This window comes from Tupaia chinensis, unplaced genomic scaffold (genome assembly GCF_000334495.1).
Source record: "Tupaia chinensis unplaced genomic scaffold, TupChi_1.0 Scaffold000070_1, whole genome shotgun sequence".
Lineage (NCBI taxonomy): Eukaryota > Metazoa > Chordata > Mammalia > Scandentia > Tupaiidae > Tupaia > Tupaia belangeri.
The window spans coordinates 4,497,348-4,523,174 of NW_006159530.1; the positions used below are offsets into that span (position 1 = coordinate 4,497,348).

General features: G+C 50.6%; 1 protein-coding gene across 1 annotated transcript in view; it reads right to left on the reverse strand.

Moving 5' to 3' along the window:
- LMX1A (LIM homeobox transcription factor 1 alpha) overlaps positions 1 to 25,827 on the reverse strand; it is an 82,955-nt gene that overhangs the window by 2,122 nt on the left and 55,006 nt on the right. The window contains exons 5-9 of the mRNA XM_027767670.1: positions 14,787 to 14,879; positions 13,962 to 14,134; positions 8,274 to 8,351; positions 6,599 to 6,668; positions 1,058 to 1,228 (exon numbers count right to left, since the gene is read on the reverse strand). Of these exons, the coding sequence (XP_027623471.1) occupies positions 1,058 to 1,228; positions 6,599 to 6,668; positions 8,274 to 8,351; positions 13,962 to 14,134; positions 14,787 to 14,879 (585 nt within the window). The remainder of the gene's footprint in view (positions 1 to 1,057; positions 1,229 to 6,598; positions 6,669 to 8,273; positions 8,352 to 13,961; positions 14,135 to 14,786; positions 14,880 to 25,827) is intronic.

Below are 25,827 nucleotides of genomic sequence, written 5' to 3' on the forward strand. Positions count from 1 at the left end.
AGAAAGAAAGAAAGAAAGAAAGAAAGAAAGAAAGAAAGAGAAAGAAAGAAAGAAAGAAAGAAAGAAAGAAAGAAAGAAAGAAAGAAAGAAAGAAAGAAAGAAAGAAAAAATAGTTGCCTATATTTGGCCCTGAGAATGAATTTGCCTTCCACTCTGAAGGTCACTCTGTCCCATTGGCTGTCCAGGCCCCTGGCTCTTGTCCACGAGCTTAAGTAACAGGCTGGGCAGGTGGGGAAGTGGCGCTCTGAGTACCGCGCGTTTAAATCGACCCCTCACCTAACATGGTTGGGGGGTTGGAGGTGCAGGTGAGATGTTTTTCACCTCATAAGTCAGTTTATGTTTCATGACTGAAATCGGAGGGCCTACTGGTGTCCATAGTACAGTGGTTCAGTTCTAAATGCATTTCTTTTTTTTTTTTTTCATTTCTTTTTTTTTTTTTTTTTTTTGAGAGGTTTTTGCTATAGGGCGTGTGCACTCGCCAGAAGGTCAGAGAGAGATAGAGAGACAGAAAGTGAGAAATCACCCCCCATGGGGGATGGCCACGCCGCAATCCCTTCTCCTCCATTCTCCTCTCAGGATCTTGGGCACACATGCACACGCGCCCAGTGTGAGTTTAAGCCACCGGGTCCAGAACTCGAACCACAGTCGACTACATGGGAGTCCAGCAACATAGTCATTATGCTAACTGCTGGTCCCAATTCTAAACTCATTTTCTGTGCTTTGATGCGTTCTCTTTCTTTCAGTAAAAGTGTAATGACAGACTCGTGCCTGCATCAGCATCGATTCTGCTTGCAGATCGTAGGTGCTTTAATCTAGCCCAAACTCGGTCTACAGTGAGAGGGCAGCCTCCTCCTAACAGATAAGAACTGTGAAAGGACAGGTAAGTGAATACGCAGGTGGGTCTTTCTTCTGCAGCCTTGGGCCCAGCGATTCTAGTGTGTTCTGAGTACTTGTTCTACGTCGGCGCTCTAGCACACGGGACCTGCAGGGACGTGCCGGGTAGGAATGAAGACCCACGGCAGGCGGGATGGCCCCGTGGGACCTGCCTTACCCTTACCGTAGGGGTGCATGTGGTCACCAGGCATCTGGGGAGGGGTGAGGCCCTGCCGGAAGGGGTCGGTGCTGTAGACGCTCTGCTCAAGGGCCAGGAGTTGCTGCGGCGTGGGCAGAGACGTGTAGGGGCTCATGATCCCGTCCATCCCAGCGCTCCCGCTGCCGTTGGTCTGAGCTGTGGGGCGAGGAAGGGGACAGGTCATTCTCCACACGCAGCCCAGAGGCCACCCGGCATCCTGTACATTTGTCCTCCATCACCACCAGGTGTCCACTGCTGCCCTACTGTGCGGATCTCCACAGAGGCCACTGCCCTCACACATGACAGCCGCTCCCCTCGAGCGAATGAGCCCAGGGAAACTGCACTTGGTAGGGCCAGGTGGTGGTGCCTCAGTAACGCAACTGGGGCCACATGGGCAGGCCCCAGGTTCACGTTCCGGGGACTCCCATATGTGCCAGGTCATGCACATGCCCATGGTCCTAGCTGGATGAGGCTGGGGTGGAGGGCGGCATGCGGGTGACTTCTGTATCTCTCCATCTTTCTCGTGGACAAATAAATAGAAAGAGGCACCCTGACAGTGTTTCATCACGCCATGCTCCCCTGCCCCAGCCTTCCAGCTGGTCCGAACCTTGGGCACGCTCACACCCAGCATGCTTAAGGTCAGCTCTGGATCAGAACCACGGTCAGCCATGTGGCTCCCAGCACTGCAGATCAATTCAATAAAATTAGTCTTCTTTTGCCTATGCCACCATGGCTGGGACAATAAATAATTGAAAGAAAGAATGGAAGGAAGGGAGGGAGGAAAGGAAGAAGGGGAAGGAAAAAGAGAGGAAAAGAAGAAAAGGAAAAGGGAAGGAAAGGGGAGAGGAAAGGAAAGGGAAGAAAGAGTAAGAAAGAAACAGCCGTCTGTCCTTTATGTCCTAGTCTCAGAATCACAATCTGGTCACGCTTGCTCCATGTCAGAAGCAGCCACACATGGGCCAGAAGTCATGGAGGGCCATCTTGGGGGACGATGACCACGTGAGCTGTGTCACCATAGCTAGGTAACTTTATTTCCCTAGCTCTGCTTCCTCTTTTGTATAATGAAGTGTACCCTGCCACAGCCATCAGGGATCACCTCAGAGAACAGGGATGGGGTGGGGGGCAGGTGGATTTTGAGGGCACCCCCTGCTATCTCCATTTACCCTCAGGGGTTCTTCGAAGTCTTCCGACAGGACCCACACGCTAGGAGTCTGCGCTCTCGTAATGCCTCCATGGGCCCTTCCGCTTCGCAAGGTTTGCCTAGGTGGAGTCAGCCCCGTGGCTCTTCCCGAGCTCTTCCCGTCCCTGTGACCGCCCCGAACTTTGCAGAGGTCCTGTGAGACAGCCCCACTCTGTGGATGCAGAGCCCAAGGCACAGACGCGGGCAAACTCGCTGAGATTTGTTCATGATGGGTGAGAGGGTGAGAATGCCATCGGACTATGGAGTGAGTGTCTGAGAGCTCAGGCCCAACCGCGCCAGACTGGGCCCGGGATCGGCTCTGGGCATGGACAGGAACAGGGAGTGCGACAGCAGACTGGCGCGTGCGCACTATCCACTCTGCGTTCACCCTCATGGTGTGCTGGGGACCCTGGAAGACCCTGCCTGGTGTGGCCCCTGGATCTTGAATCTCACCGTCAGCTGAAAAAACTTCTGTTTTTATTAATCCCCTAGTTTCATGTATCTTCTGTCACTAGCAACAGAACAGACTGGTACACCTCACCTCGTGCTGCCGGATGCCTGGGTGCCCCACTGGGTGGACCCCATGGCTGCGGGCCTCCTAGCTCAGGTGTCCTCAGGGGTGGCTGCTTCCCTCAGAACAAACGGGCAGAGAGCGTGAAGCAGAAAGCGCACACAGAGGGTGGGAGGGGTGATGCCAAGTGTCTCCTTAAGAATGTTCAAGTCCCAGACCCTGTGGCTTAAACTCAATGCCGGGCGCATGTGCGTGTGTGACCAAGATCCCAAGAGAAGAATGGAGGAGAAGGGATCGCGGCATGGCCATCCCCCTGGGGTGTGATTTCTCGCTGTCTCTCTGTCTCTCTGCTGAGCACACATGCCCTATAGCCAAAACCTCTCCAAAAAAAAAAAAAAAAGGAACAGCAATGCTGGATATAGTATAAAATAATAATAATCATTTATGAAAAAGTGAAAAAGAATGTTGATAATGGAAAATGCAAACAAAATCAAGGATATTCTTTGAACTTTGCATCTTGCTCAGGAAACAATGAGCATCCCATCCCCGTGACACCCCACCTGCAGGCAGGGGTAAATGGGAAGACAGACGGGTCATACAATATTAATATGTGGGTTCCCTCCACATGTTCCCTGATATTTTATTCAATATGATTTGCCACCTTCACTAAACTGAAGTAAAAAAATATGTGAGTATGATAAAGTAGTTAGGAGGGAGGGCCAACAACAACAGAAAAGAATGGCAACATTGGGGGGCTGGCAGGTGGCGTGGTGGTTAGTCAGCTGGACTCCCACATGGGTGACTGCGGTTCAAGTCCTGGACCTGGCAGCTTGCTTTCTCACGTTCCCTTCCTCTCTTTCTCTGTCTAGCCTCAGTCAAATTAAAAATAATAACAGAATAATAATGACAAGTAAAATAATTCTTAGAAAATTCTTTAAAAAAATCTTAATGTTGGGCCAGCAGGTGGTATGGTGGTTAAGGCACTGGACTTCCACATGGCTGACTGTGGTTTGAGTCCCGGACCTAGTGGCTTTCTCTCTCTCTCTCTCCAGTGAGCACATGCGTCCTATAGCAAAGTAAAAAATGATGATAAATAAAATTAAATAAATAACTCTTTAAAAAAGGATAGCATTGTTTAATACAGTGATTCTTAGTTTTTTTTTTTTTCATTTCACTTCTTTAATGGTTTCCATCCTTGTTCCTCTTGACCGCTTCATAAATCCTCATACTATTCTTTTTATTCTTTCTTTCTTTCTTTCTTTTTTTTTTTTTTTTTTGAGAGGTTTTTGCTATAGGGCGTGTGCACTCACCAGAACAGAAAGCAAGAAATCACGCCCCAGGGGGGATGGCCATGCCGCAATCCCCTCTCCTCCATTCTCCTCTCGGGATCTTGGGCACGCGCACACACGCACCTGGCATGAGTTTATGCCATCTGGTCCAGGACTCGAACTGCGGTCAACTACATGGGAGTTCAGCGACATAGCCATTCCGCTAACTGCGGGTCCCTATAAATCCCCATACTAGTCTTCAAAACAACAAAATACAAACAAAAAATGGGTACATGTGGGCAGGGGTGGACCAGGCAATGGCGCCTGGTGAAACACGGGCAGAGAGCGTGAAGCAGAAAGCGCACACAGAGGGTGGGAGGGGTGATGCCAAGTGTCTCCTTAAGAATGTTCAAGTCCCAGACCCTGTGGCTTAAACTCAATGCCGGGCGCATGTGCGTGTGTGACCAAGATCCCAAGAGAAGAATGGAGGAGAAGGGATCGCGGCATGGCCATCCCCCTGGGGTGTGATTTCTCGCTGTCTCTCTGTCTCTCTGCTGAGCACACATGCCCTATAGCCAAAACCTCTCCAAAAAAAAAAAAAAAAGGAACAGCAATGCTGGATATAGTATAAAATAATAATAATCATTTATGAAAAAGTGAAAAAGAATGTTGATAATGGAAAATGCAAACAAAATCAAGGATATTCTTTGAACTTTGCATCTTGCTCAGGAAACAATGAGCATCCCATCCCCGTGACACCCCACCTGCAGGCAGGGGTAAATGGGAAGACAGACGGGTCATACAATATTAATATGTGGGTTCCCTCCACATGTTCCCTGATATTTTATTCAATATGATTTGCCACCTTCACTAAACTGAAGTAAAAAAATATGTGAGTATGATAAAGTAGTTAGGAGGGAGGGCCAACAACAACAGAAAAGAATGGCAACATTGGGGGGCTGGCAGGTGGCGTGGTGGTTAGTCAGCTGGACTCCCACATGGGTGACTGCGGTTCAAGTCCTGGACCTGGCAGCTTGCTTTCTCACGTTCCCTTCCTCTCTTTCTCTGTCTAGCCTCAGTCAAATTAAAAATAATAACAGAATAATAATGACAAGTAAAATAATTCTTAGAAAATTCTTTAAAAAAATCTTAATGTTGGGCCAGCAGGTGGTATGGTGGTTAAGGCACTGGACTTCCACATGGCTGACTGTGGTTTGAGTCCCGGACCTAGTGGCTTTCTCTCTCTCTCTCTCCAGTGAGCACATGCGTCCTATAGCAAAGTAAAAAATGATGATAAATAAAATTAAATAAATAACTCTTTAAAAAAGGATAGCATTGTTTAATACAGTGATTCTTAGTTTTTTTTTTTTTCATTTCACTTCTTTAATGGTTTCCATCCTTGTTCCTCTTGACCGCTTCATAAATCCTCATACTATTCTTTTTATTCTTTCTTTCTTTCTTTCTTTTTTTTTTTTTTTTTTGAGAGGTTTTTGCTATAGGGCGTGTGCACTCACCAGAACAGAAAGCAAGAAATCACGCCCCAGGGGGGATGGCCATGCCGCAATCCCCTCTCCTCCATTCTCCTCTCGGGATCTTGGGCACGCGCACACACGCACCTGGCATGAGTTTATGCCATCTGGTCCAGGACTCGAACTGCGGTCAACTACATGGGAGTTCAGCGACATAGCCATTCCGCTAACTGCTGGTCCCTATAAATCCCCATACTAGTCTTCAAAACAACAAAATACAAACAAAAAATGGGTACATGTGGGCAGGGGTGGACCAGGCAATGGCGCCTGGTGAAACAGAGTCAGGGAGATGGGTTCCAGTCCCGCTGCATCCCCGACTGATCTAGGAGCACGTTGGGTCTGGTCATCTCCGCTCCTCTGTAAGAGGGGACAATGGTGACTTCTCTGCCCACTGCAGGGAGGGAGGTGTTGCAGGAGTCAGGCGGCACGTGCGAGGACCCACTACCAAAGGGCTGACACTATCACTATTTTACTATTTTTTGTTACTTTGGTCACAGTAGCTGACTGGCCTGTAAGGATAAGACTGACCCTGGACATGCCTGGGCCTCTGCACAGTCCTGGCACAGCCCCCAGTGTGATGGTGGATCTGGGCAAGGGAGCTCAGGAGACGGTGAGCCCCTGCTCACCCCTGCAGCCCTGGCACCCTCCATCCGCTCCCTGATCCTCACGGCCCAACCCTGACTGGACCGTTTCATCCACCACACAGGACTAGACCAGGCCTCCATCGTTCAAAAGCGGGTGGAGGCCAGACAGTAGCACAGCAGTGAAGCGTGAGGTGTGCGAGGCTGATGCACAGGGGGGTTCTGGGCTCACATCCCGACCTCCCCGAGCACCCCAGACACGCGAGTGCCCCCGATCCAGGGCAGAGTGAGGAGGAGTGGATCGCGGCATCTAGACCCTGTGTGCTGTCTCTCTGTCACCCTGCCTCACTCATGGAGGAAAGAAATGAATGAACACACAGAAAAGTCAAGAGCTGGCGTCCAGAGGCCCCTGGGAGGCAGTGGGCACGGCGAGGGTGGCGGACCGCAGCCAGCTTACCGGAGCTCAGCCTCTGGGTGCTCTGCTGGTCCTGCTGCTGCTGCTGCTGCCGCCTGGCCAGCTTCTTCATCTGAGGACGAGAGGACAGGAGGGTCAGGGTCAGGGGTCTGCAGCAGTGCCCACAGGAAGGGGACCGCGAGTGTCTCCCTGCTTTCTCTCAGTGAAGGGGTCACCCTGGAGGAACGCCCCTCTAGTCAGATCCGCAGCCGTGGGAGGACTGCAGACTGGGAATGCCGGTGCAGCTCCTCCCAGCAGCGTGGGGCTCGAGCCTTTGCAGTAGCAGTCCACGTGAGCTCGTGAGTCGGGGGCCGCGGGCTCTGCTGCCCAGCCTCGACGCAGACCAAAGGCTGCCTCCCCAACCCAGTCTGCCGGTCCTGTGTTAGAGGTGCCAACGGCTGAACAGGGAGAGCCACACCTCTGGGTTAGGAGCTGGTCTCCAGAGCACCCTGTTAACGTGCAAACTTCCCTGAAAGAACGTCTTAACCAGCGTTTCTCAAACTGTGTTCTGTGAAACCTTAGGGTTCCATGAGATGTTAGCATATGCACGAGCCCCGGCTTAACGATGGCTCAATTCAAGGTTTCCGACTTGGCCAAACACATTAGTAGACACCACTCATCCCACACCCATCCAACCACATCCTCACTGCAACGGCCGTCAGTAGTGCGCGCGAGACCGCCAACACTTGGTCCTAAGACAGCCTTTGCGTTAGGTGATGTCGCCACTGTCAGTGACAGTGTGTGCTCTGAGAATGCAAGGTCGGGGAGGCTAAGCTGGCGTGTGTGGTAGAGGACGTGTATTAAATGCATTTTCAACTTACGACATTGTCAGCCTACGTTGGGTTTACTGGGACATGACCCCGTTGTAAGTCGAGGTGTCTGTGTACTTTGAATGGATGTGTGCAAGTACGTGAAAGTCAACACTCGGTGTTTTTACTGTTATTATTTCTCGACTGCAAGATTTCTCAGAGCTTTAGCTGGGTTCCTCTGCTTTATGAAGCCACAGGCTATGGGTCCCTGACATGTATTGCACCATGGCGTGTTTTCCTAAAGGAACACATCCACAGCCATGTCCCAGGAATTCAGCTAACCAATCATGATCAATTAGCAAGCGGGCAATAGTAATTACCACCCAGCAAGGATGTGACCTTAGAGAAACAGAACCACAGGCACATATGTTAATGTTCCTGGGGCAGGAAGATGAATAAGTGAAAGGTCTAACACAAAGACCTCGGCAGGGGGACACAGACTTAGGCAGGGCCCAGAGGACGCAGGAGGAGGCCGTGGCTTCAGTTAGTGAGGGGCAGGCCGGGGCAGGTGAGGGAGACAGAATGTTGTCTTAGACCAGTCAGTCAGGTGTGGCCGCTGGGGTCTTCTCTTCGAGATTTTAAAAGAACTTTGGTATCTGGGCTAAATAAATGTGACTTAAAGAACATGCTTTTACCAAAAGACAGAAAGACATTTATTTGTACAGGTGGCTGGCCAAATTCACAGCCATTGCCACTAGGAAAATAGAAGTCATTTCATGAAAACAAACGTGTGGGCTCTCCCTTCTGCAGGCTGTGGTGACGGACATCTGGGACAAGGGCTCGTCAGGAGAGCTGGCAGCAGTACAGTGCCCTCCTGCTGTCAGTCCAGGAAGCCACTACACGGGGACAGACAGTAAGGGGCAGATCACCTTCGCTCTCTGGTTCTGGAACCACACCTGGACGACCCGGACACTCAGCCCTGTCTCTGCAGCCAGAGTCTCCCTCACCTGGAAGAAAATGAACACGAGAAACAGTGACATTGGGGCTGGCAGGTGGCATGGGTGGGGCGGGGGGCTCTCACGTGGCCGGCCACGGTTCAGGACCTGGATCTGGTGGCTGCTTCCTCGTTTTCCCTCCCTCTCTCTCTCTTACTCTCTCACTCTGTCACTGTGTCCCTCTCTGGGCAAATTAAAATAAATGAGTAAATAAAGTTAAATAAAAGAATTTAAAATAAAAGAAACAAACAAACAGCGATGTCGCGGCTTGGCTGAGGAGGCAGCACAGGGAGGCCGGGCTAATGCACCTTTCGTGTTTTTTTCCTTTAGTTTTTTGTGCATTTGTATTTCCATAGGGAACATGCGCTCATGTTCCGTCTGGAGAAGAGACAGAGAGAAGAAAAGTGAGAAATCGCCCCCCAGGGGGCATGGCCACGCCCCAACCCCCTCTCCTCCAGTCTTCTCCTATGATTCTGAGCTCACACATACACGTGCCCAGCATGATTTTTAATCCACCAGGTCCTGGACTCGAACCATGGTTGGCCATGTAGGAGTCCAGTGCCTTAGCCGCCATGCCACCTGATGGCTCCAGCAGCAGGTTGGCTCCAGCAGCAGGTTGCCTCTTAATAGCTGTCTAGTGTTCAATGCTCAGCATAGACCCAGACAGAGACACCTCCTTCACTCAGGCAAAGAGCCCCTCACTGGAGAGACAAAGAAAGGAATAATTTTTCATTTACGTGGACATTCCCAAGAGGTGCTCTGGGTTCCTGCTCCCCTGAAAACGAGGCCTTGGAGAGGTCCTCAGACATGAAGGAAATTGGTCTGGGCATCAGCTATAACATACACGCGCTAGCTTACTTAAGGACAACCGAGGGTGCGAATCACTCTGCAAAACAAATGGTTCTCAGGACCAGCAGATGGTGTAGTGGCTATGTTGGGGCGCTCACGTGGCCGGCCACGGTTCAGGACCTGGATCTGGTGGCTGCTTCCTCGTTTTCCCTCCCTCTCTCTCTCTTACTCTCTCACTCTGTCACTGTGTCCCTCTCTGGGCAAATTAAAATAAATGAGTAAATAAAGTTAAATAAAAGAATTTAAAATAAAAGAAACAAACAAACAGCGATGTCGCGGCTTGGCTGAGGAGGCAGCACAGGGAGGCCGGGCTAATGCACCTTTCGTGTTTTTTTCCTTTAGTTTTTTGTGCATTTGTATTTCCATAGGGAACATGCGCTCATGTTCCGTCTGGAGAAGAGACAGAGAGAAGAAAAGTGAGAAATCGCCCCCCAGGGGGCATGGCCACGCCCCAACCCCCTCTCCTCCAGTCTTCTCCTATGATTCTGAGCTCACACATACACGTGCCCAGCATGATTTTTAATCCACCAGGTCCTGGACTCGAACCATGGTTGGCCATGTAGGAGTCCAGTGCCTTAGCCGCCATGCCACCTGATGGCTCCAGCAGCAGGTTGGCTCCAGCAGCAGGTTGCCTCTTAATAGCTGTCTAGTGTTCAATGCTCAGCATAGACCCAGACAGAGACACCTCCTTCACTCAGGCAAAGAGCCCCTCACTGGAGAGACAAAGAAAGGAATAATTTTTCATTTACGTGGACATTCCCAAGAGGTGCTCTGGGTTCCTGCTCCCCTGAAAACGAGGCCTTGGAGAGGTCCTCAGACATGAAGGAAATTGGTCTGGGCATCAGCTATAACATACACGCGCTAGCTTACTTAAGGACAACCGAGGGTGCGAATCACTCTGCAAAACAAATGGTTCTCAGGACCAGCAGATGGTGTAGTGGCTATGTTGCTGGACTCCCACATAATCGACCATGGTTCAATTCCTGGACCGGGCGACTTAAAACTCAGGCCAGGTGTGTGTGTGTGCATGTGCCCAAATCCCAAGAGGAGAATGGAGCAAAGGGATTGCGGTGTGGCCATCCCCTCTGGGGGGTGATTTCTTGCTTTCTGTCTATCTCTCCAGAGACTGCACACACCCTATAGCAAAAAAAAAAGAAAAAAAAAACCTATCTTTAACAAAAAAGGCTCTCTCTTGCCCTCCGGTGAATTCATGGTCCAGAATTTTCGGTTTTGTCCCTCATAGCTCTAGGTGAGTTGGAGTGCTTCATGAGTATTCATGTTCACTGCTAACCCAGTAAGCCCTGGCCAAAGGGAAGAAGACAGAAGCCATCTGGTACCCGGCAGAGCAATCTCCAGCTCTGTAGCTGGTGCACGCAGTGGGGCCACACAGGCAGGGCAGTCGGGACCTGGGTCACAGGAACACGTGCAAATGTGCCGGCCATGTGGGCACTTGGCGGAGGGCCACCCAGGCGGGGAGAATGGGAGGAACAGGAAGCACCACTTTTGGAGGGCCTGAGGGACCCTGCCCCTGCTGGTTCGATTCTGAGGAAGGAGATGGGATTGAAGACGCTCCCTGAAAACACAGGTGAGGAGAACAACGCGGAGGCCTTGGGAAGTACTTGGCCCTTACCTCACTGCTTGGGCTGGGCCTGGGAACCCTGGAATGATTAGAACAGATCCCAAAGGCGCACCCTGTGCTAAGCCACCGTACATGGGGGTTCGTGCAAGAGCCGCCCCACCTGCTGAAACCCTATCCCCTGCTGGAGGCCCAGCTCAGAGCCACCTGCTCACAAAGCCTCGCCTGATTCCCTAGATAGAGGTGACCTTTTCCTTCCTGCAGCTCCCTGCTGCCCGGTCACCATCCGCAGAGCTCCCTCGGGGTGTCCACTTCTGTGTGCATACACCTCCTGCAGGTGGCCTGGCAGCTGCCGGGGGGACCCTGCACCGTGCAAGGCCATGCAGAGGCTGAGAGTTCGGCAGCACAGAAAAGGGCAGAACTTGTCATGTGCGGGCTGCCGGGGGCATTTCACTTCCTGCCATACCGCCCTGGGTGCCCAGAGAGCTGCAGTGGGGAGGGAGAGCTCTGTAGTTGACTGTCTTGCGAGGTCTGAAGGTGTGTGGGGGGAGGGTCGTTACTGTCAGCAAATGCCACCCTTCCCTCCCATGGCCGCTGCCCTGGGGGAGTGCGCGTCACCCTGCACCAGGCGGGGCTTGCTCTGGACCGGGAACGTGTGTGTGATCCCTAGCGAGAGGCTTTCGACAGGCTCCTTGCTTTGCCGTGGCCTCTTGCCTCCATCTTGGGACAGCAACAGGCCCCAGGAGGGTACCACTCCGTCAGCCTGGACCCTGGAGTGAGAGCCAGGTGGAGCCAGCCCCAGCTGCTGGGCTACAGCCAGCACACAGCCCAGGCAGAGGAGAGACCTCGGGAGCCAGTGTGAAAACCTTTAAATGCAGTTCCTTTATGATCTTCAATAAAGAACGAATGTCTTCTTTTCCCTCTTTTAATTGTGTAAAAGAAACTCACACCAGGCGCATGTGCACGCGTGCCTAAAATCCTAAGAGGAGAACGGAGGTCATGTGCGGGCTGCCGGGGGTATTTCACTTCCTGCCATACCGCCCTGGGTGCCCAGAGAGCTGCAGTGGGGAGGGAGAGCTCTGTAGTTGACTGTCTTGCGAGGTCTGAAGGTGTGTGGGGGGAGGGTCGTTACTGTCAGCAAATGCCACCCTTCCCTCCCATGGCCGCTGCCCTGGGGGAGTGCGCGTCACCCTGCACCAGGCGGGGCTTGCTCTGGACCGGGAACGTGTGTGTGATCCCTAGCGAGAGGCTTTCGACAGGCTCCTTGCTTTGCCGTGGCCTCTTGCCTCCATCTTGGGACAGCAACAGGCCCCAGGAGGGTACCACTCCGTCAGCCTGGACCCTGGAGTGAGAGCCAGGTGGAGCCAGCCCCAGCTGCTGGGCTACAGCCAGCACACAGCCCAGGCAGAGGAGAGACCTCGGGAGCCAGTGTGAAAACCTTTAAATGCAGTTCCTTTATGATCTTCAATAAAGAACGAATGTCTTCTTTTCCCTCTTTTAATTGTGTAAAAGAAACTCACACCAGGCGCATGTGCACGCGTGCCTAAAATCCTAAGAGGAGAACGGAGGAGAGGGGATTGTGGCATGATCATCCCCCCGAAGTGTGACTTCTTGCTTTCCCTCTGTCTCTCACCAGCAAGCACGCGACGGCACCCAGCATGCAGAGGGCAGCCAGGAAATGACAAGAGCCCGACAGCCGGCACAGCTCACTGTCCCAGGGCCCGTCCCCTCCTCCTTCCTACCACTGACGGACTCCCTGCCTTAGCAGGGCCCGCGGTTGCCCTGACAAGACTCCCTTCCCGGCTTCTCTTGCAGAAAGTGTGGCCACGGGACTGCACTTAGGCCCACATGTGAGTGGCAGTGATGTGACCAACCCACAGAAGGTCCTTGAAAGGGCAGCTGCTTGAGGCCCAGCAGTGATGCAGCAGCAAAGCAACTGGACCCACATAGCACAGGCCTGGGGTCACGTCCCATGGCCCCCCTGAGTATGCACTGCACGCCTGTGAGCCAGCCTGATGAGTCTGGGGGATCAGGTGTGGGGACCCCACTGGTAGGGCACCTTCCTCCTTCCTCTCTTTAAGCATCTTTTAAAGAAAGAAAAAGCCAAATGCTTGCCCTCTGTGCCTTCTCTCCAGGGTCAATGGTGACTTTCCTCGGACACCTGTGGTGGGCACAGGGCTCCCCTCCAGCTTGGCTTGCCCACCTGTGCACGGCGACATTCAGAAAAATAAGCTCCTATTACATTAAGGTACTATATATATATATATATATATATGGGGGCATGTGTGTATATATATATATATATCTTAGTCTATATATATATAATGTATAATATATATAAACATATAATTACATATAACTTTATATATAATCATACATAAATTATATATAACTATATACATAATTTTCTTAAAGATTTTTTTGCCACAAGGTATGTGCACTCGCCAGAGAGAGACACAGAAAGGGAAAGTGAGAAATCATGCCCTGTGGGGTGGCCACACCACAATCCCTTCTCCTCCATTCTCCTCTCAGGATTTTGGGCACGCACACACACGCACCCAGCATGATTTTCAAACTGCCAGGTCTGGGACTCAAACCACAGTCGGCCATGTGAGAATTCAACACTGTGACCAGTATGTCACATGTTGGTCCCTATATAGTTTTTTTTTTTACATGAATGTTCACAGCAGCTCTATTTATAGAAGCTCCAAACCGGATACCACCAAACGCCCTCCCGTGCCTTCCTGCAAACTGTGGCACGTCTGTGCCGTGGAGTAACAGTCCAACAAAAGGGAAGGAACCGCAGCAGGAGAAACCCGCATATTGCCACGCCAAGCACAATCAGTCGGACCAAAACAAGGCCCCTCTACGAGCCACAGCGTTCTGGCACTCAGCTGCCCCATCTCGGTAGACACCACGACGGACGCCTACTGGTGCTATGACTGCCGTCACTCCTGTGAAGTGGGAGGGTGAGTCAGGGCCACTTGGAGCTGGGGTGCACACATGAGAGACAGGAGAGCCGACTGCAGCCCCGGCCGGCCACAGGGCCTGCATCTTCAGTAGGTTCTGGCCCATCCACAGGCTCTGACTGGAGCTGCCCACCACTCCGGTCCCATGTGCCTTTGGACATCTCGGACAGATCAGGGTGCACAGAGAGCAGGGGCCGGCTCCCTCACCTCCCCTCTTCCCTCCTGTACCTTCCTGCAGGGCTTGGAGGACACCTCAAATGAGGCCTTGAATGCTCTCCTCTGTTGGGTTGTCAGGATGGTTCTGGGACGTTTGGGGCGTTTGTGGTCTTTGCTGTCTTCGGCGGCTCCCTTCCCCGTCCCGTGGGCTGACTTGCAAAGGCTTTCTTCATCATCACTTTTGCCTGAAAGGTGCAAAAAAACCATGTGATGCCTCCCTGAAAGCCACTTCCTGGAGGAGCTGCATCCACATTCGTGGGATGGCTTTACAAAGGCTGCATCCCTTAGTAGGAAGTCCTGGTGATAACCCAACCTATGTGGTATTGATTTGCCACCACAGTTGTCAAATACTGCTGAAGCCCAGAGGTGGGAACCCCAGGGGCCACCACTGCACCTCAGGGCTTTGTCACAGTGTGATGTTCTGTGGCCTTGGGCAATTTACTTAACCTCTCTGTGACTCGGTTTCCTAATCTGCAAAATCATAATAGAGGATCAACTTCACTGGGGTTGCTCTGAGAATTAAATGAGTTTACACCAATTGAGTTTATACCATGTTCAGCATGCCACGTGGCATGTAATAAGTACTCAGTAAGTGTTGGTTATTAATGTTGTTTCTTTTTCCCTTTTCTTGTTTTTTGCTGTAGGGCTCTGTACTTGTCAGAGAGAAACAATGACAGGAAAAGTGAGAAATCACCGCCCAATGGAATGGCCACTTGGCAATCCATTCTCCTCCTGGGATTTTCAGCATGTGCACACACACATGCCCAGCGCGACTTTCAGTCTGCCAGGTCTGGGACTTGAACCACAGTCGGCCATGTGGGAGGATGGTTCTGGGACGTTTGGGGCGTTTGTGGTCTTTGCTGTCTTCGGCGGCTCCCTTCCCCGTCCCGTGGGCTGACTTGCAAAGGCTTTCTTCATCATCACTTTTGCCTGAAAGGTGCAAAAAAACCATGTGATGCCTCCCTGAAAGCCACTTCCTGGAGGAGCTGCATCCACATTCGTGGGATGGCTTTACAAAGGCTGCATCCCTTAGTAGGAAGTCCTGGTGATAACCCAACCTATGTGGTATTGATTTGCCACCACAGTTGTCAAATACTGCTGAAGCCCAGAGGTGGGAACCCCAGGGGCCACCACTGCACCTCAGGGCTTTGTCACAGTGTGATGTTCTGTGGCCTTGGGCAATTTACTTAACCTCTCTGTGACTCGGTTTCCTAATCTGCAAAATCATAATAGAGGATCAACTTCACTGGGGTTGCTCTGAGAATTAAATGAGTTTACACCAATTGAGTTTATACCATGTTCAGCATGCCACGTGGCATGTAATAAGTACTCAGTAAGTGTTGGTTATTAATGTTGTTTCTTTTTCCCTTTTCTTGTTTTTTGCTGTAGGGCTCTGTACTTGTCAGAGAGAAACAATGACAGGAAAAGTGAGAAATCACCGCCCAATGGAATGGCCACTTGGCACTCCATTCTCCTCCTGGGATTTTCAGCATGTGCACACACACATGCCCAGCGCGACTTTCAGTCTGCCAGGTCTGGGACTTGAACCACAGTCGGCCATGTGGGAGCCCGGTGCTTTAGCCACTACGCCACCTGCTAGCCCTTAGTATTATTTCTTACATGCCATTTTTAAAGACTAAATCTAGAGAAGTTACCCTGCGGGGACATAGGAAACTTCGCTGTTGAAAAGGCCATCGAGGCCCAGCCACCGCAGGGCGTCCCCACAGACAGCTGCCCAGGTGCGGCTCCTGGCCCACCCCACGGTGCGGACACAGCAGTGTGCATCAGGAGTCCCGGGTACCAAGGACGCCGGGGTAGGACTGTGACGTGCCGTGCGGTTAGGCCCTGTCTGGAAACAACACAAACGCCCTGGAGGACCAGCGTCAGGTCACTGACAGTAACACACGACCATCAGAGCTGCTTGTCTGCAAGACAGGTCACGCTGCGTCACAGTGCCTGTGTCCCTGGGCAGCTACCTCCACCTGTGGGCAGTGAGCGGCACCTTTGTGCATTTATATACCTTTGTATACATCCACCAGTAAATGTAAACGGGGTAACTTAGAGGAAATGAAGATCTCAGACTCAGCAGTCTTTCCCAGGCTACCTCTTTCATCCACAGACTTTGTGCTCCTAGAAGGTGCTTCTAGGATCTGGGAAAGATCCCTGTGTGAGAGACTTCTTTCTGTTTTTGAAAATAAAAAAGGAGGACAACGTGGGCTCAGAGGACCCTAACAAGAGCCACATTTATCTCTGCGTCCCAGAGCTCAGCTGTCCTCTTTCTCCAGGGAAAACTCTTGACCTGGGGCTTGGTCCTGCTCCAGTCTCTCTGGCCACTCCCAGTGCAGGCTACTCACACCACCTGGGGACCATTGACTAAAGGCTACATCCCTCCACACCACCTAGGGTCCCACTGTGTGAAGGCTACCCCCCACATCACCTGAGGACCCACTGTGTAAAGTCTACCCCCCATACCACCTAGGGTCCCACTGTGTAAAGTCTACCCCCACACCACCTAGGGTCCCACTGTGTGAAGGCTACCCCCACATCACCTGAGGACCCACTGTGTAAAGTCTACCCCCACACCACCTAGGGTCCCACTGTGTGAAAGACTGTCTGGCTGCACATCCCATCAAGAATGCATGCATGGGATTACGACCACCAAAGACCCTCTGCCCAGACTTTACCCTCTTGCTCCCCAGAATAACTACTCTTTCTCCACAGAGAATACAAGGGACCTCATAGAAATCTCAGGTAGAAAATTTAAAATATTCATAGTGGCAAAGCTAACAGAGATGCAAGAGGAGACAACGAACTACAGAAGACGCAGGAAAAAAAGACACTGAGTTCCAGGAAGTGAAGAAGTTCTTGCACAATCCGTAAGAGGAAATACTTATCATAAAAAAGAAACAAATGGAATTGTTAGAGATGAAGGTTGTAATATAGGAAATCAAAACTTCAATTGAGGACCAGCAGTTAGTGTAATTGCTATGTCACTGAACTCCCATGCAGCTGACCACAGTTTGAGTCCCGGACCCAGTGGCTTAAACTCATGCTGGGCGTGTGTGCATGCATGCCCAAGATCCCAAGAGAAGAATGGAGGACAAGGGATCACGGCATGGCCATCCCTCCTGGGAAGTGATTTCTCACTTTCTGTCTCTCTGGCGAGCACATGCACCCTACAGCAATAATAATAATAATAATAATAATAATAATAATAAAATAAAAATAAAAAACAAACAAAAAAAAACTTCAGTTGAAAGTAATCAAAAGCAGATTAGATCATGCAGAATATTGAATCTCAGATGTAGAAGATAGACCCTCTGATCTAGAAAAATTCACCCAAAAAACAGAAAATAACCCCTCAAAATGAGAATAATATACAATACTAGATACCATTAAATGCCCAAATATCTGGATAATCGTATCCCAGAAAGTGAAGAAACTAATAAGGACATTGATAATCTACTCCATGAAATCCTAGAAGAAAACTTTCCAAAACTAGAGAAGAACTCAAATATCCAGACCCAAGATATACAAAGGACCTCACATAGAATCACCCAAGAAGATCTTCCTCAAGGCACATCATAGCCAGATTGACCAAAACCACAGACAGAGTCAAGATACTAAATTTGGCAAGAGAGAAACGTCAAATTACTTTTCAAAAGCTATCCCATCAGGCTAACATTGGACCTCTCATCAAAAACAATGCAAGTAAGGAAAGAATGAAAAAATATATTCAAAGTGTTAGTGGAAAACAATTTCAACCAAGAATAATACTATACCCAGCAAGATTAACCTTCATATGGGGAAAAAAGACAAAAGCATTCTCAGATAAACAAAACCTGAATGAATTTACCAATACCAGACCAGCTCTCTAAGAAGTGCCAAAGGGATTGCTATACAGGAAAACTAAAGTCGAACACACAGAAATAAGAGTATAAAAAACAACTAGGAGAATGGCCAGCCTCATGGTAGGGACAAGTCCGGAGTTGAATGTTAACTTCCAGAGTTTAAATGGAAAGATCAGACCACAGTAACACTGCCAATTCAATAGAAGAGAGATTAATTATGGAGTCTGAACTAGTAAAATAGACATTTTTTTATACATTTGACCAAAACGTGACTGATTTTCTTCGATGCTTTGATTTCCATATTTAAGGATTTTTTACTTCTCTTGAACTGTTGATAGGTTCATCTACCTACTATTTAACTCAATCCTAACCTTTTTCCTGGCTCTAAGTTTTAAGTAAATTTCTCTTAATATTTTTTTATTTTGATCTATTAAAGCTGAAACTGTTTTTCTTGAAATTAAAAAATGCATTAAATATACCTTTTAATACCTATTTAATGACTGCAGGAAGCTATATAGCCCAGTGAGGTGCTACTTTATAGTATGTTCACTTTACTCACTGAGGTTTACAGCCAAATTCAAATATGCATTCATATATATGTATATAAATATATATATGTATATAAATAAATATATATATATGCTGTGCTTGCTATTGAAAGCTTTTTAATTAATTAATATCTTTAGCGAATCAATAAAATGTGAAAAAACAAAGGCATGGAAAACAACTGTACATATCAGAGACAGTGTGGGAGGAGAGGGGGAATTGACAGAGGGTGAGAGGGAGGGAATCAAGGGGGGGAAGCTAAATATGTAAGAAACAAGAAACAGAAAAATATCTGTTGATGATAACAGGTATGGTAATATCCTTGATTGAGTTAATACGCAATGTATTCTGGATGGAAAATCTCATTTTGTATACTGTATTGATGTACAGTAAATGACCGTAAATAAATTAATTATACATTTTTTAAAAAGAATGCAAACGTGGACTTTTTCTTCACTCTTGCCTCAAGGATGCTCATTTGCATACGCTGCTTTGTTGTAGATATCAGCTAAGTTCCATCAGAGCCCAAAAGAGCCCTCGTTCCGTCTGAGCGAGCACTAGCGTCTTTCCTCTGAGCATTTGAACACGCAGCGTGAACACTGAGGGGGAGAGCTGAGCTCCCGGAGCTGAAAGGACGCGAGCCTTGCGGCATACCTGGGAAGGACAGAGGTGGGCACCCTGCACCATCCCAGCACCGCCCTGTGCAAGGGCAGCTGAGGCAAGGTACACCAAGTCCCAGAGCCTCAGCCTCCTCGTCTGCAGGCTGAACATAGCCCCCACCCCGCTGTGTCAGGAACAGTGCTGCCAGTGCAAAGCCGCCAAGGGCCCAGGCACCGGTGGCTCCTAGACGTGGTAGACAGGATGTCTTCTCCCTCTGCCTCACCCAAATCGAATCGGGAGCACAAATAGGAAACCGCAGGAGAGAAAAGAGAGTTGAAGTGAGAATCCTCATGCCCAGGGGTGGCTACATTGGTGTCTTCAGCCCTGAGGCTGCTCTTTCACAGGGAGTACTGCGGCTCCCGAGTCCTATCTCGGTATGAACGGGTTCTAAATCCTTCCAGAGGGAGGTTTTCAGAATGGCAAGAGAAAAACAAGCACTTAAGAACTGAACAGCTCAGGGAAATAAGAGGCCCCTGCAGAGGATAGAAAATATGAAAAGAAGGCCATCCATCCCACGGATTTGCCTTTGCTGGGGGACTCCTAGGTCCTGCTGTTTAGTGAAGCCAATACATCTCTCCAGAAGTGGACTCTTGGGGTGAAAAAGACACCGTTCTGGCACTCCATGCTTTCAGTGACATTTCAAAAGAAATAGGCTGACACCCCACCTCAAGGACCGGGCATGCCAGCCCTGCAAAAGAGGCGTGAGGTCATCAAAGACTATGCCTTGTTAACTGCAGCACTGCAGCTAATGGTGCTGGCCCACCACACCGGTGCAGCAGGAGGGCTCCTCTCTGTGATACTGAAGCCACACAGAAGACCCGGGTATGGATCTGGGCAGAGTGAGGAGCCCCTGTCAGAGTGCCTGTTTCCCTCTCTCTATCACAGAAGAAATTTGAAAAGTAAATCAACTCAAAGAAAAAGGCCGTGGTGTTATCTTGAGAAACTTCATGTCTTATGCCAGTGTCGTCAATAAAACGGCATTGGCTGACCAGCTAAGGTGGCGCTCGGTCATGCAGCACAGCGTGGTCCAAAGCTGCATGGGAAGGTCCCAGTTTGCATCTTGACATCTCCCTGCGCATGCGAGGTGCATGCACAGGCCATGAGCCTGACTACCGGGGCTGAGCGCAGCCTAGAGATACCCGTTGGGGGTGCCCCCCGAAAAACGTTAATAACTGGTATTTGCAAATGTCTCATGGAGTCGGTCTGATTCTTTTTACAGTCATTCGTCACATAATCTGATGTGACTATATATGGTAAGTAGGATAATGTACCTGGTGAGGACGGAAAGTCGGAAACGATGGTAATGGCTTGTACCTGTGGATGCCGTCCAAGGAAACAATGTGACGTGGTAGCCACCAGCATGGGCCTGGGAGTCACGGCAACGCCGGCTTAAACGCTGGCTTTGCTCATTATTATGTGTGATTCTGGACACGCTCTCAGGACTCAGTTTTCTCATCAGGGAAAGCAACCGTATTCCGGGGATTGAACGAGATGGCGCATGTGAAGGCTTTAGCACCCCCCAGAATGTGACAGGTGCTCAGTAAATAGCAATCACTATTATGATTTATGTGTTACATAATACATGAAATGAAAGCCGTGTTCTTGGTCCCAGACACATATTTTCAGTGAATACCAGCCTCCTACCCATGAGGGTCTGAGTTAAGAGTGTACACCACAAACCTCCGTTTCTCTCTTTGCAGACATGACCTCAGCCAACGCAGAGCAGGTGGCGTGGGCTTCAGTGTGTGAGTGCTGGTGAGCAAAGGGAGGGAGGTGGGGCTGTTTGCAGAAGGAAAGTGTGGTTCCCGAGTTTGCTCAGGGGCAGGACGGCTGAGGGCCTCTGGGAGCCCTCCTGCAACCCTGCTCTCAGCCTGGCCCAGGGACATGCTCACTTCCCAAGACCTGCCACCCTGCCATGAACCAGCAGAGGACGGGAAGGAGAACCTCTCCCAGGCCAGCCTTGGGGCCCACGTTGTGGGGCGTGGAGGCCACCGCAATGGCTGTCCATCACCACTCCACGCCCTCGTAGGAAGACAGAAAGGAAGACATATTTACTTTCAGAAGGGGGAGGAAGGGAAGAGCGAAGAGAGAAAGAAAAGTGATAACAGTAATAATGGCTTGTTTCTGGAGTTTTGTTTTTGTTTATATGACTAGAGGGTATGTGCTCTCCATAGAGAGAGACAGAGAGAGAGAGAACGTGAGAAAGCACCCCCTGGGGAAAGGGTCACTCTGAAATCCCTTCTCTTCTCTTCCATTCTCCTCTTGGAATTTTGTTCACACATACACAATCATGTCTGGTGTATTTTTCAAGTCACCGGGTCTGGGACTCGAACTGTCCAGTTAACCATATGGGATCCAGTTGCCTTAACTTCCATGCAACCAGTGGGCCCCTGTTTTGTTTTTTTTCTAATGTAAACTTTAATTTCTTATTCCATAAGGATAAGCAACAGAGACATAAAAAAAGAAAGAGAGAAACAGCACCCCATGGGTCCCGACGCCATGACCCACCCACCCCAAGTTCCAGCCACCTCCAGCCCTGATCATGGGCACGCAGGGGCCTGGCGTGTTCAGGGAGTTTCAGCAGATGAACGCAGAACCTCCTGACGTGGGTCAGCCTCGCGCAGTCGTGTCCCACTGCTGTGCCCCGCCCGTCCCCATGAAGTGTTCTCACTGATTAGAGGACGTTCCCTCCCTCTGATGCCTCCTTTATGCTGAGAAGTATCTCACTCCACCTTCTGTCTTGTCCAGTGCCCATTTTTCCTTCCAAGAGGCACTACAGGAATCTACAGACTTGGTCTAAAATGTCAGAGAGTAACCATTCCGGCCTCTGCAGACCTGTGGTCTCCATCACAGCCCCTCTCCTCCTCCTTCGTACGAATAGCATGACAACAGCCATAGATAACACGCAGTCATGGCTGTGTTCCAATAGAGCCATGTCCACAGACAGGCCTGGGCCAGACCTGGCCTGCACGCCAGCGTGCCGAGCCCTGCCCTGCGCCTCTCCTGCCCTGCCGTTCTCCATCGGGACGTGCACACCCCGTGCCCTGCTCTCTGCAGCTCTGACTCTGCACGGAGCCCACACTTAGCGAGATCTCATGCGTTCTCTCCCAGTCAGCACCATACATACGGGGTCTTCAAAAAGCTCATGGAGGGACCAGCCAGTGGCATGGTGGCTAAGGCGCTGAATTCTCACATGGCCAACTCTGCAGTTCAAGACCTGGGCCTGGAGACTTGAAAATCACACTGGGCACGTGTGTGTGTGCCCAAAATCTCAAGGAGGAATGGAGGAGAAGGGATTGTAGCAAGGCCATCCTCCCAGGGGGTGCTTTCTTACTCTCCTCTCCCTGTTTCTCTCGGTCTCTCTTTGGTGAGGGTACACGCCCTACAACAAAACCTGAATGAGCAAACAAACAAAACTCAGAAAAACTGCCTGGATTTTCACTTTTGGGCACTAAAATAAACTCGTATTTTAATTCCACTTTTCCACAAACTCTTTGAAGCACCCTCATACATTAAGCAGAAATCGCCTCTACCCAAGCCGTGCCCAGTGTGGAATGTCAGGTGTCTTGGCAGATCTGAGAAGAGAGATTCCGAAGCTGGAGTGACGAAGGGCCTTTGGCATCTGTCCGAGTATAGACGGATGCGCGACTCAGCTGCCAATAGGGACACAGCTGTGGCCGGCTTCTGTAGGCCGGGCTGCAAATGCTGTGGGTGCAGGGGTGTCCTCCGACTGCCCCAGGGAGGTGCTAGGCTGCCTTCGGGGTGCTCATGGAGTCTGTCTTCTCCTTTGGCAGGGGGACACCTGCCTAATTCAATCCCAGAAATGGCAATACCTAAAATACACGCTTACGGATTTGTCCAAGGGAAAGGACAATTCTCAGAGCTGGGAGATCTCTCCCAGAGCCGGCAGGAGTGCCGCTGAGTGGCCGAGAATAAAAACAAACAACCTGAAGACAGCTGAGAAGTGGAGTAGGGGAGAGGCAGCCCTTTCCACGGCCAGAGACTCCCACGCCCAGATGCAGGCGGAGCGACCCCTCGTAATTTAAACTGACACCCCTCCGCGGAGATGAAAGGAGCACCACTGCTGCTCTCAGAAGCTGACGTCAGAGCCCTGGAGGCCACTTAGACGCAAGCACAGCATAAGTCTGACTCCTCGCGGGGACGACCGGAGAGTAAGTCCACGCACAGCCTACCAGAGTGAAATGGATTTGCTTGGCACAAAGTTCGGATGTGTTTCTCAGGGCCTTTCTTTCCCCTTTCTTGTAAAAAAAAAGAAAAGAAAAAAAAGGAAAAAACAGTCTGGCACAGTTCAGGGCTGTTCCTCCCACTCGGTTTTGACATAAGCAATTGCAGATGAAAGGCCCGGCCGTGGTTCATGGCTCAGGGACGGAGCTGTACTACCTGTGGGGCCTTGTGGACTCATCTCAGGTTGCTGGACAAATCCCAAAGGCCCATAAACAGGGCGAGAGATATCTGGGGTCGGTCCAGGCAGGGAGGGGAGAGAGGGGGGCCAGAGACCCTCATGTCGGGAAGGGAGAGGCAGGGATGGGCCTCAGATGCCTCTCCAGGGCTGAGCCTCATAAATACCTTTCAGGCTGGGGGCGTAGAGGAAGGGGCCTGGGGTTTGTTGTGGGTGCAGGGAGGAGAGAAGGGAACAGGGAGGAATTTATGAAGACAGGATATAGAGGAAGCTATTACGGCCGCTGCCCTGGACCACAGGGCTGGAATTCCATCCTCCCCGAGAACAGCAGCAAACCAGAGAGGCATTCAGAGCCCAGGACCCCGAGCCCGGCGCTTTAGACGGGCCAAGTCCAACAGCTACTGTTCTGAACCTGCCTTCGACATAGTTCTCCAGGAGGTCTCAACTCAGATCTAATGCAGGTTCTGGTAAAAGACTGGACTTGGAACTTGTTCATTGACTCGGGAGCTCAGATACGCTTCAGTGTGGCCTCCTGGGTGAGGCCCTGTCCAGGGACAACCCGGGACGTGGAGATGACGAAGACTCAGGCTCTGCTCTCACGGAGACTGTGGGCCAACAGAGGAGAAAAATCCAGCACCGACATCATACTCGCTCTGCTCAGGGGACAGGGGAGGGACCTGGGGAGGGCTGCCCAGCACACGCAGAGATGAACGGAAGTCACAGGGCAGAGAAAGAGGCAGGGGCACTTGGTGCCAAGGGAACAGAATGTGCGTTGGCACAGAGTAACATTAACCCGGGTGGAGGCTCGTGGGATGTGTCCCTCCTTGCATGCAGCCTCGATCTGCTGTTGCGAGGGGACACAGAGGAAGTATAACAGAACCCTACGGCGGCCAGCCCCGTAGTGCAGTGGTTAAACACTGCGTGGAGCAAGCCCAATCCACATGGCCGACTGCAGCACGAATCCCGGCCCCGGTGGCTTGAGATACACACTGGCTATGTGTGCGTGCATGCGTGTCCAGGATCCTCCCAAGATTGAGGAATGGAGGAAAGGGGACGTGGCATGCCCTGGCCCCCCGGGGGCACTTCCGCACTCTCTTTCTCTTTCTGTTACGCACATGCACCCTATGGCCTCAAAAACAAAAACTAACCTGTTGGTCCCAACTGAAGTAACACCACCACCTGCCCAGGAGACAGGAAGCCACATGGGAGGCCCAGGTTTAGGTTCCGGGCTGCCCTGAGCCTGCCAGGTGGGCTGCACATGCCCGTCATCTCGCTAGCTGGCAGTCAGGCAGAAGGGTCACAGCACACAGACCCTGCCAGAAATGTCTGCCATGGTCTCTCTCCTCTCCCCCCTTTCTCCCTTTCTCTCTCTTTTTCTCACAAAGGGGAAAAATAATCCCTTGTCTTTTTTTTTTTTAAGAATTGTTTATTTAATTTTATTCATTATTATTACTATTTTTAATTTTTCTGTAGGACATATGAGCTCACCAGAGAGAGAGGGAAAGTGAGAGAGTAAGCAGCCAGGTCCAGGACATGAACCGTGGTCAGCCATGTGGCATTTCAGCACCTTAGTCACCACGCCAACTGCTGGCCCACCCCTTGTTCTGAAGGAACAAAATTCAGACCAGCAGATGGCGTAATGGTTACATCACTGGATTCCCACATAGTTGACCGTGGTTCAAGTCAGACTCAGAGGCTTAAAACCCACACCTGGCACGTGTACGTGCATGCCCAAAATCCCAAGAGGAAACATTGCAGTGTGGCCATCTCCCCTGGGGAGTGATTCCTTGCTTTCTGTCTCTCTGTCTCTCTCTGTCTCTCCAGGGAGCACACGAACACTATAGCAAGAATCTCTCTTAAAAAAAAAACATAATAAAGAAAGGGACCAGCAGTTAGCATAATGGCTAACTGAACTCCCATGTAGCCGCCCGCGGTTCGAGTCCCTGACCCAGTGGCTTGAACTCATGCCAGGTGAATGTGCGTGCGTGCCCAGGATCACAAGCGGAGAATGGAGGAGAAGGGATTGTGGCATGGCCATCCCCCCTGGGGGTGATTTCTCGCTTTCTGTCTCTCTGTCTCTCTGTCTTTGTGGCGAGTGCACGCGCCCCATAGCAAAAACCTCTCCAAAATAAAGAAAAGAAGAAAGAAAGAAAAAGGAAAAATTCACATGCAGGAGACACTAAAGAATGAAGAATAATATACCATTAGTACTTTGGGCATGGTAAAAGCTAGAGATAAAAGTGTAAGCATTTAATATTTTTTCTTTCATGAGCATGAGAGACCGAGAGCGGGAAGACAAGCACCCTCAGTAGGATCTCACGACGAGCCAGATCTCACGACGAGCCAGCCAGGCCCACAGGCGCACACACGGGCACAGGGCAGCCGGGGCACTGAGCCGCAG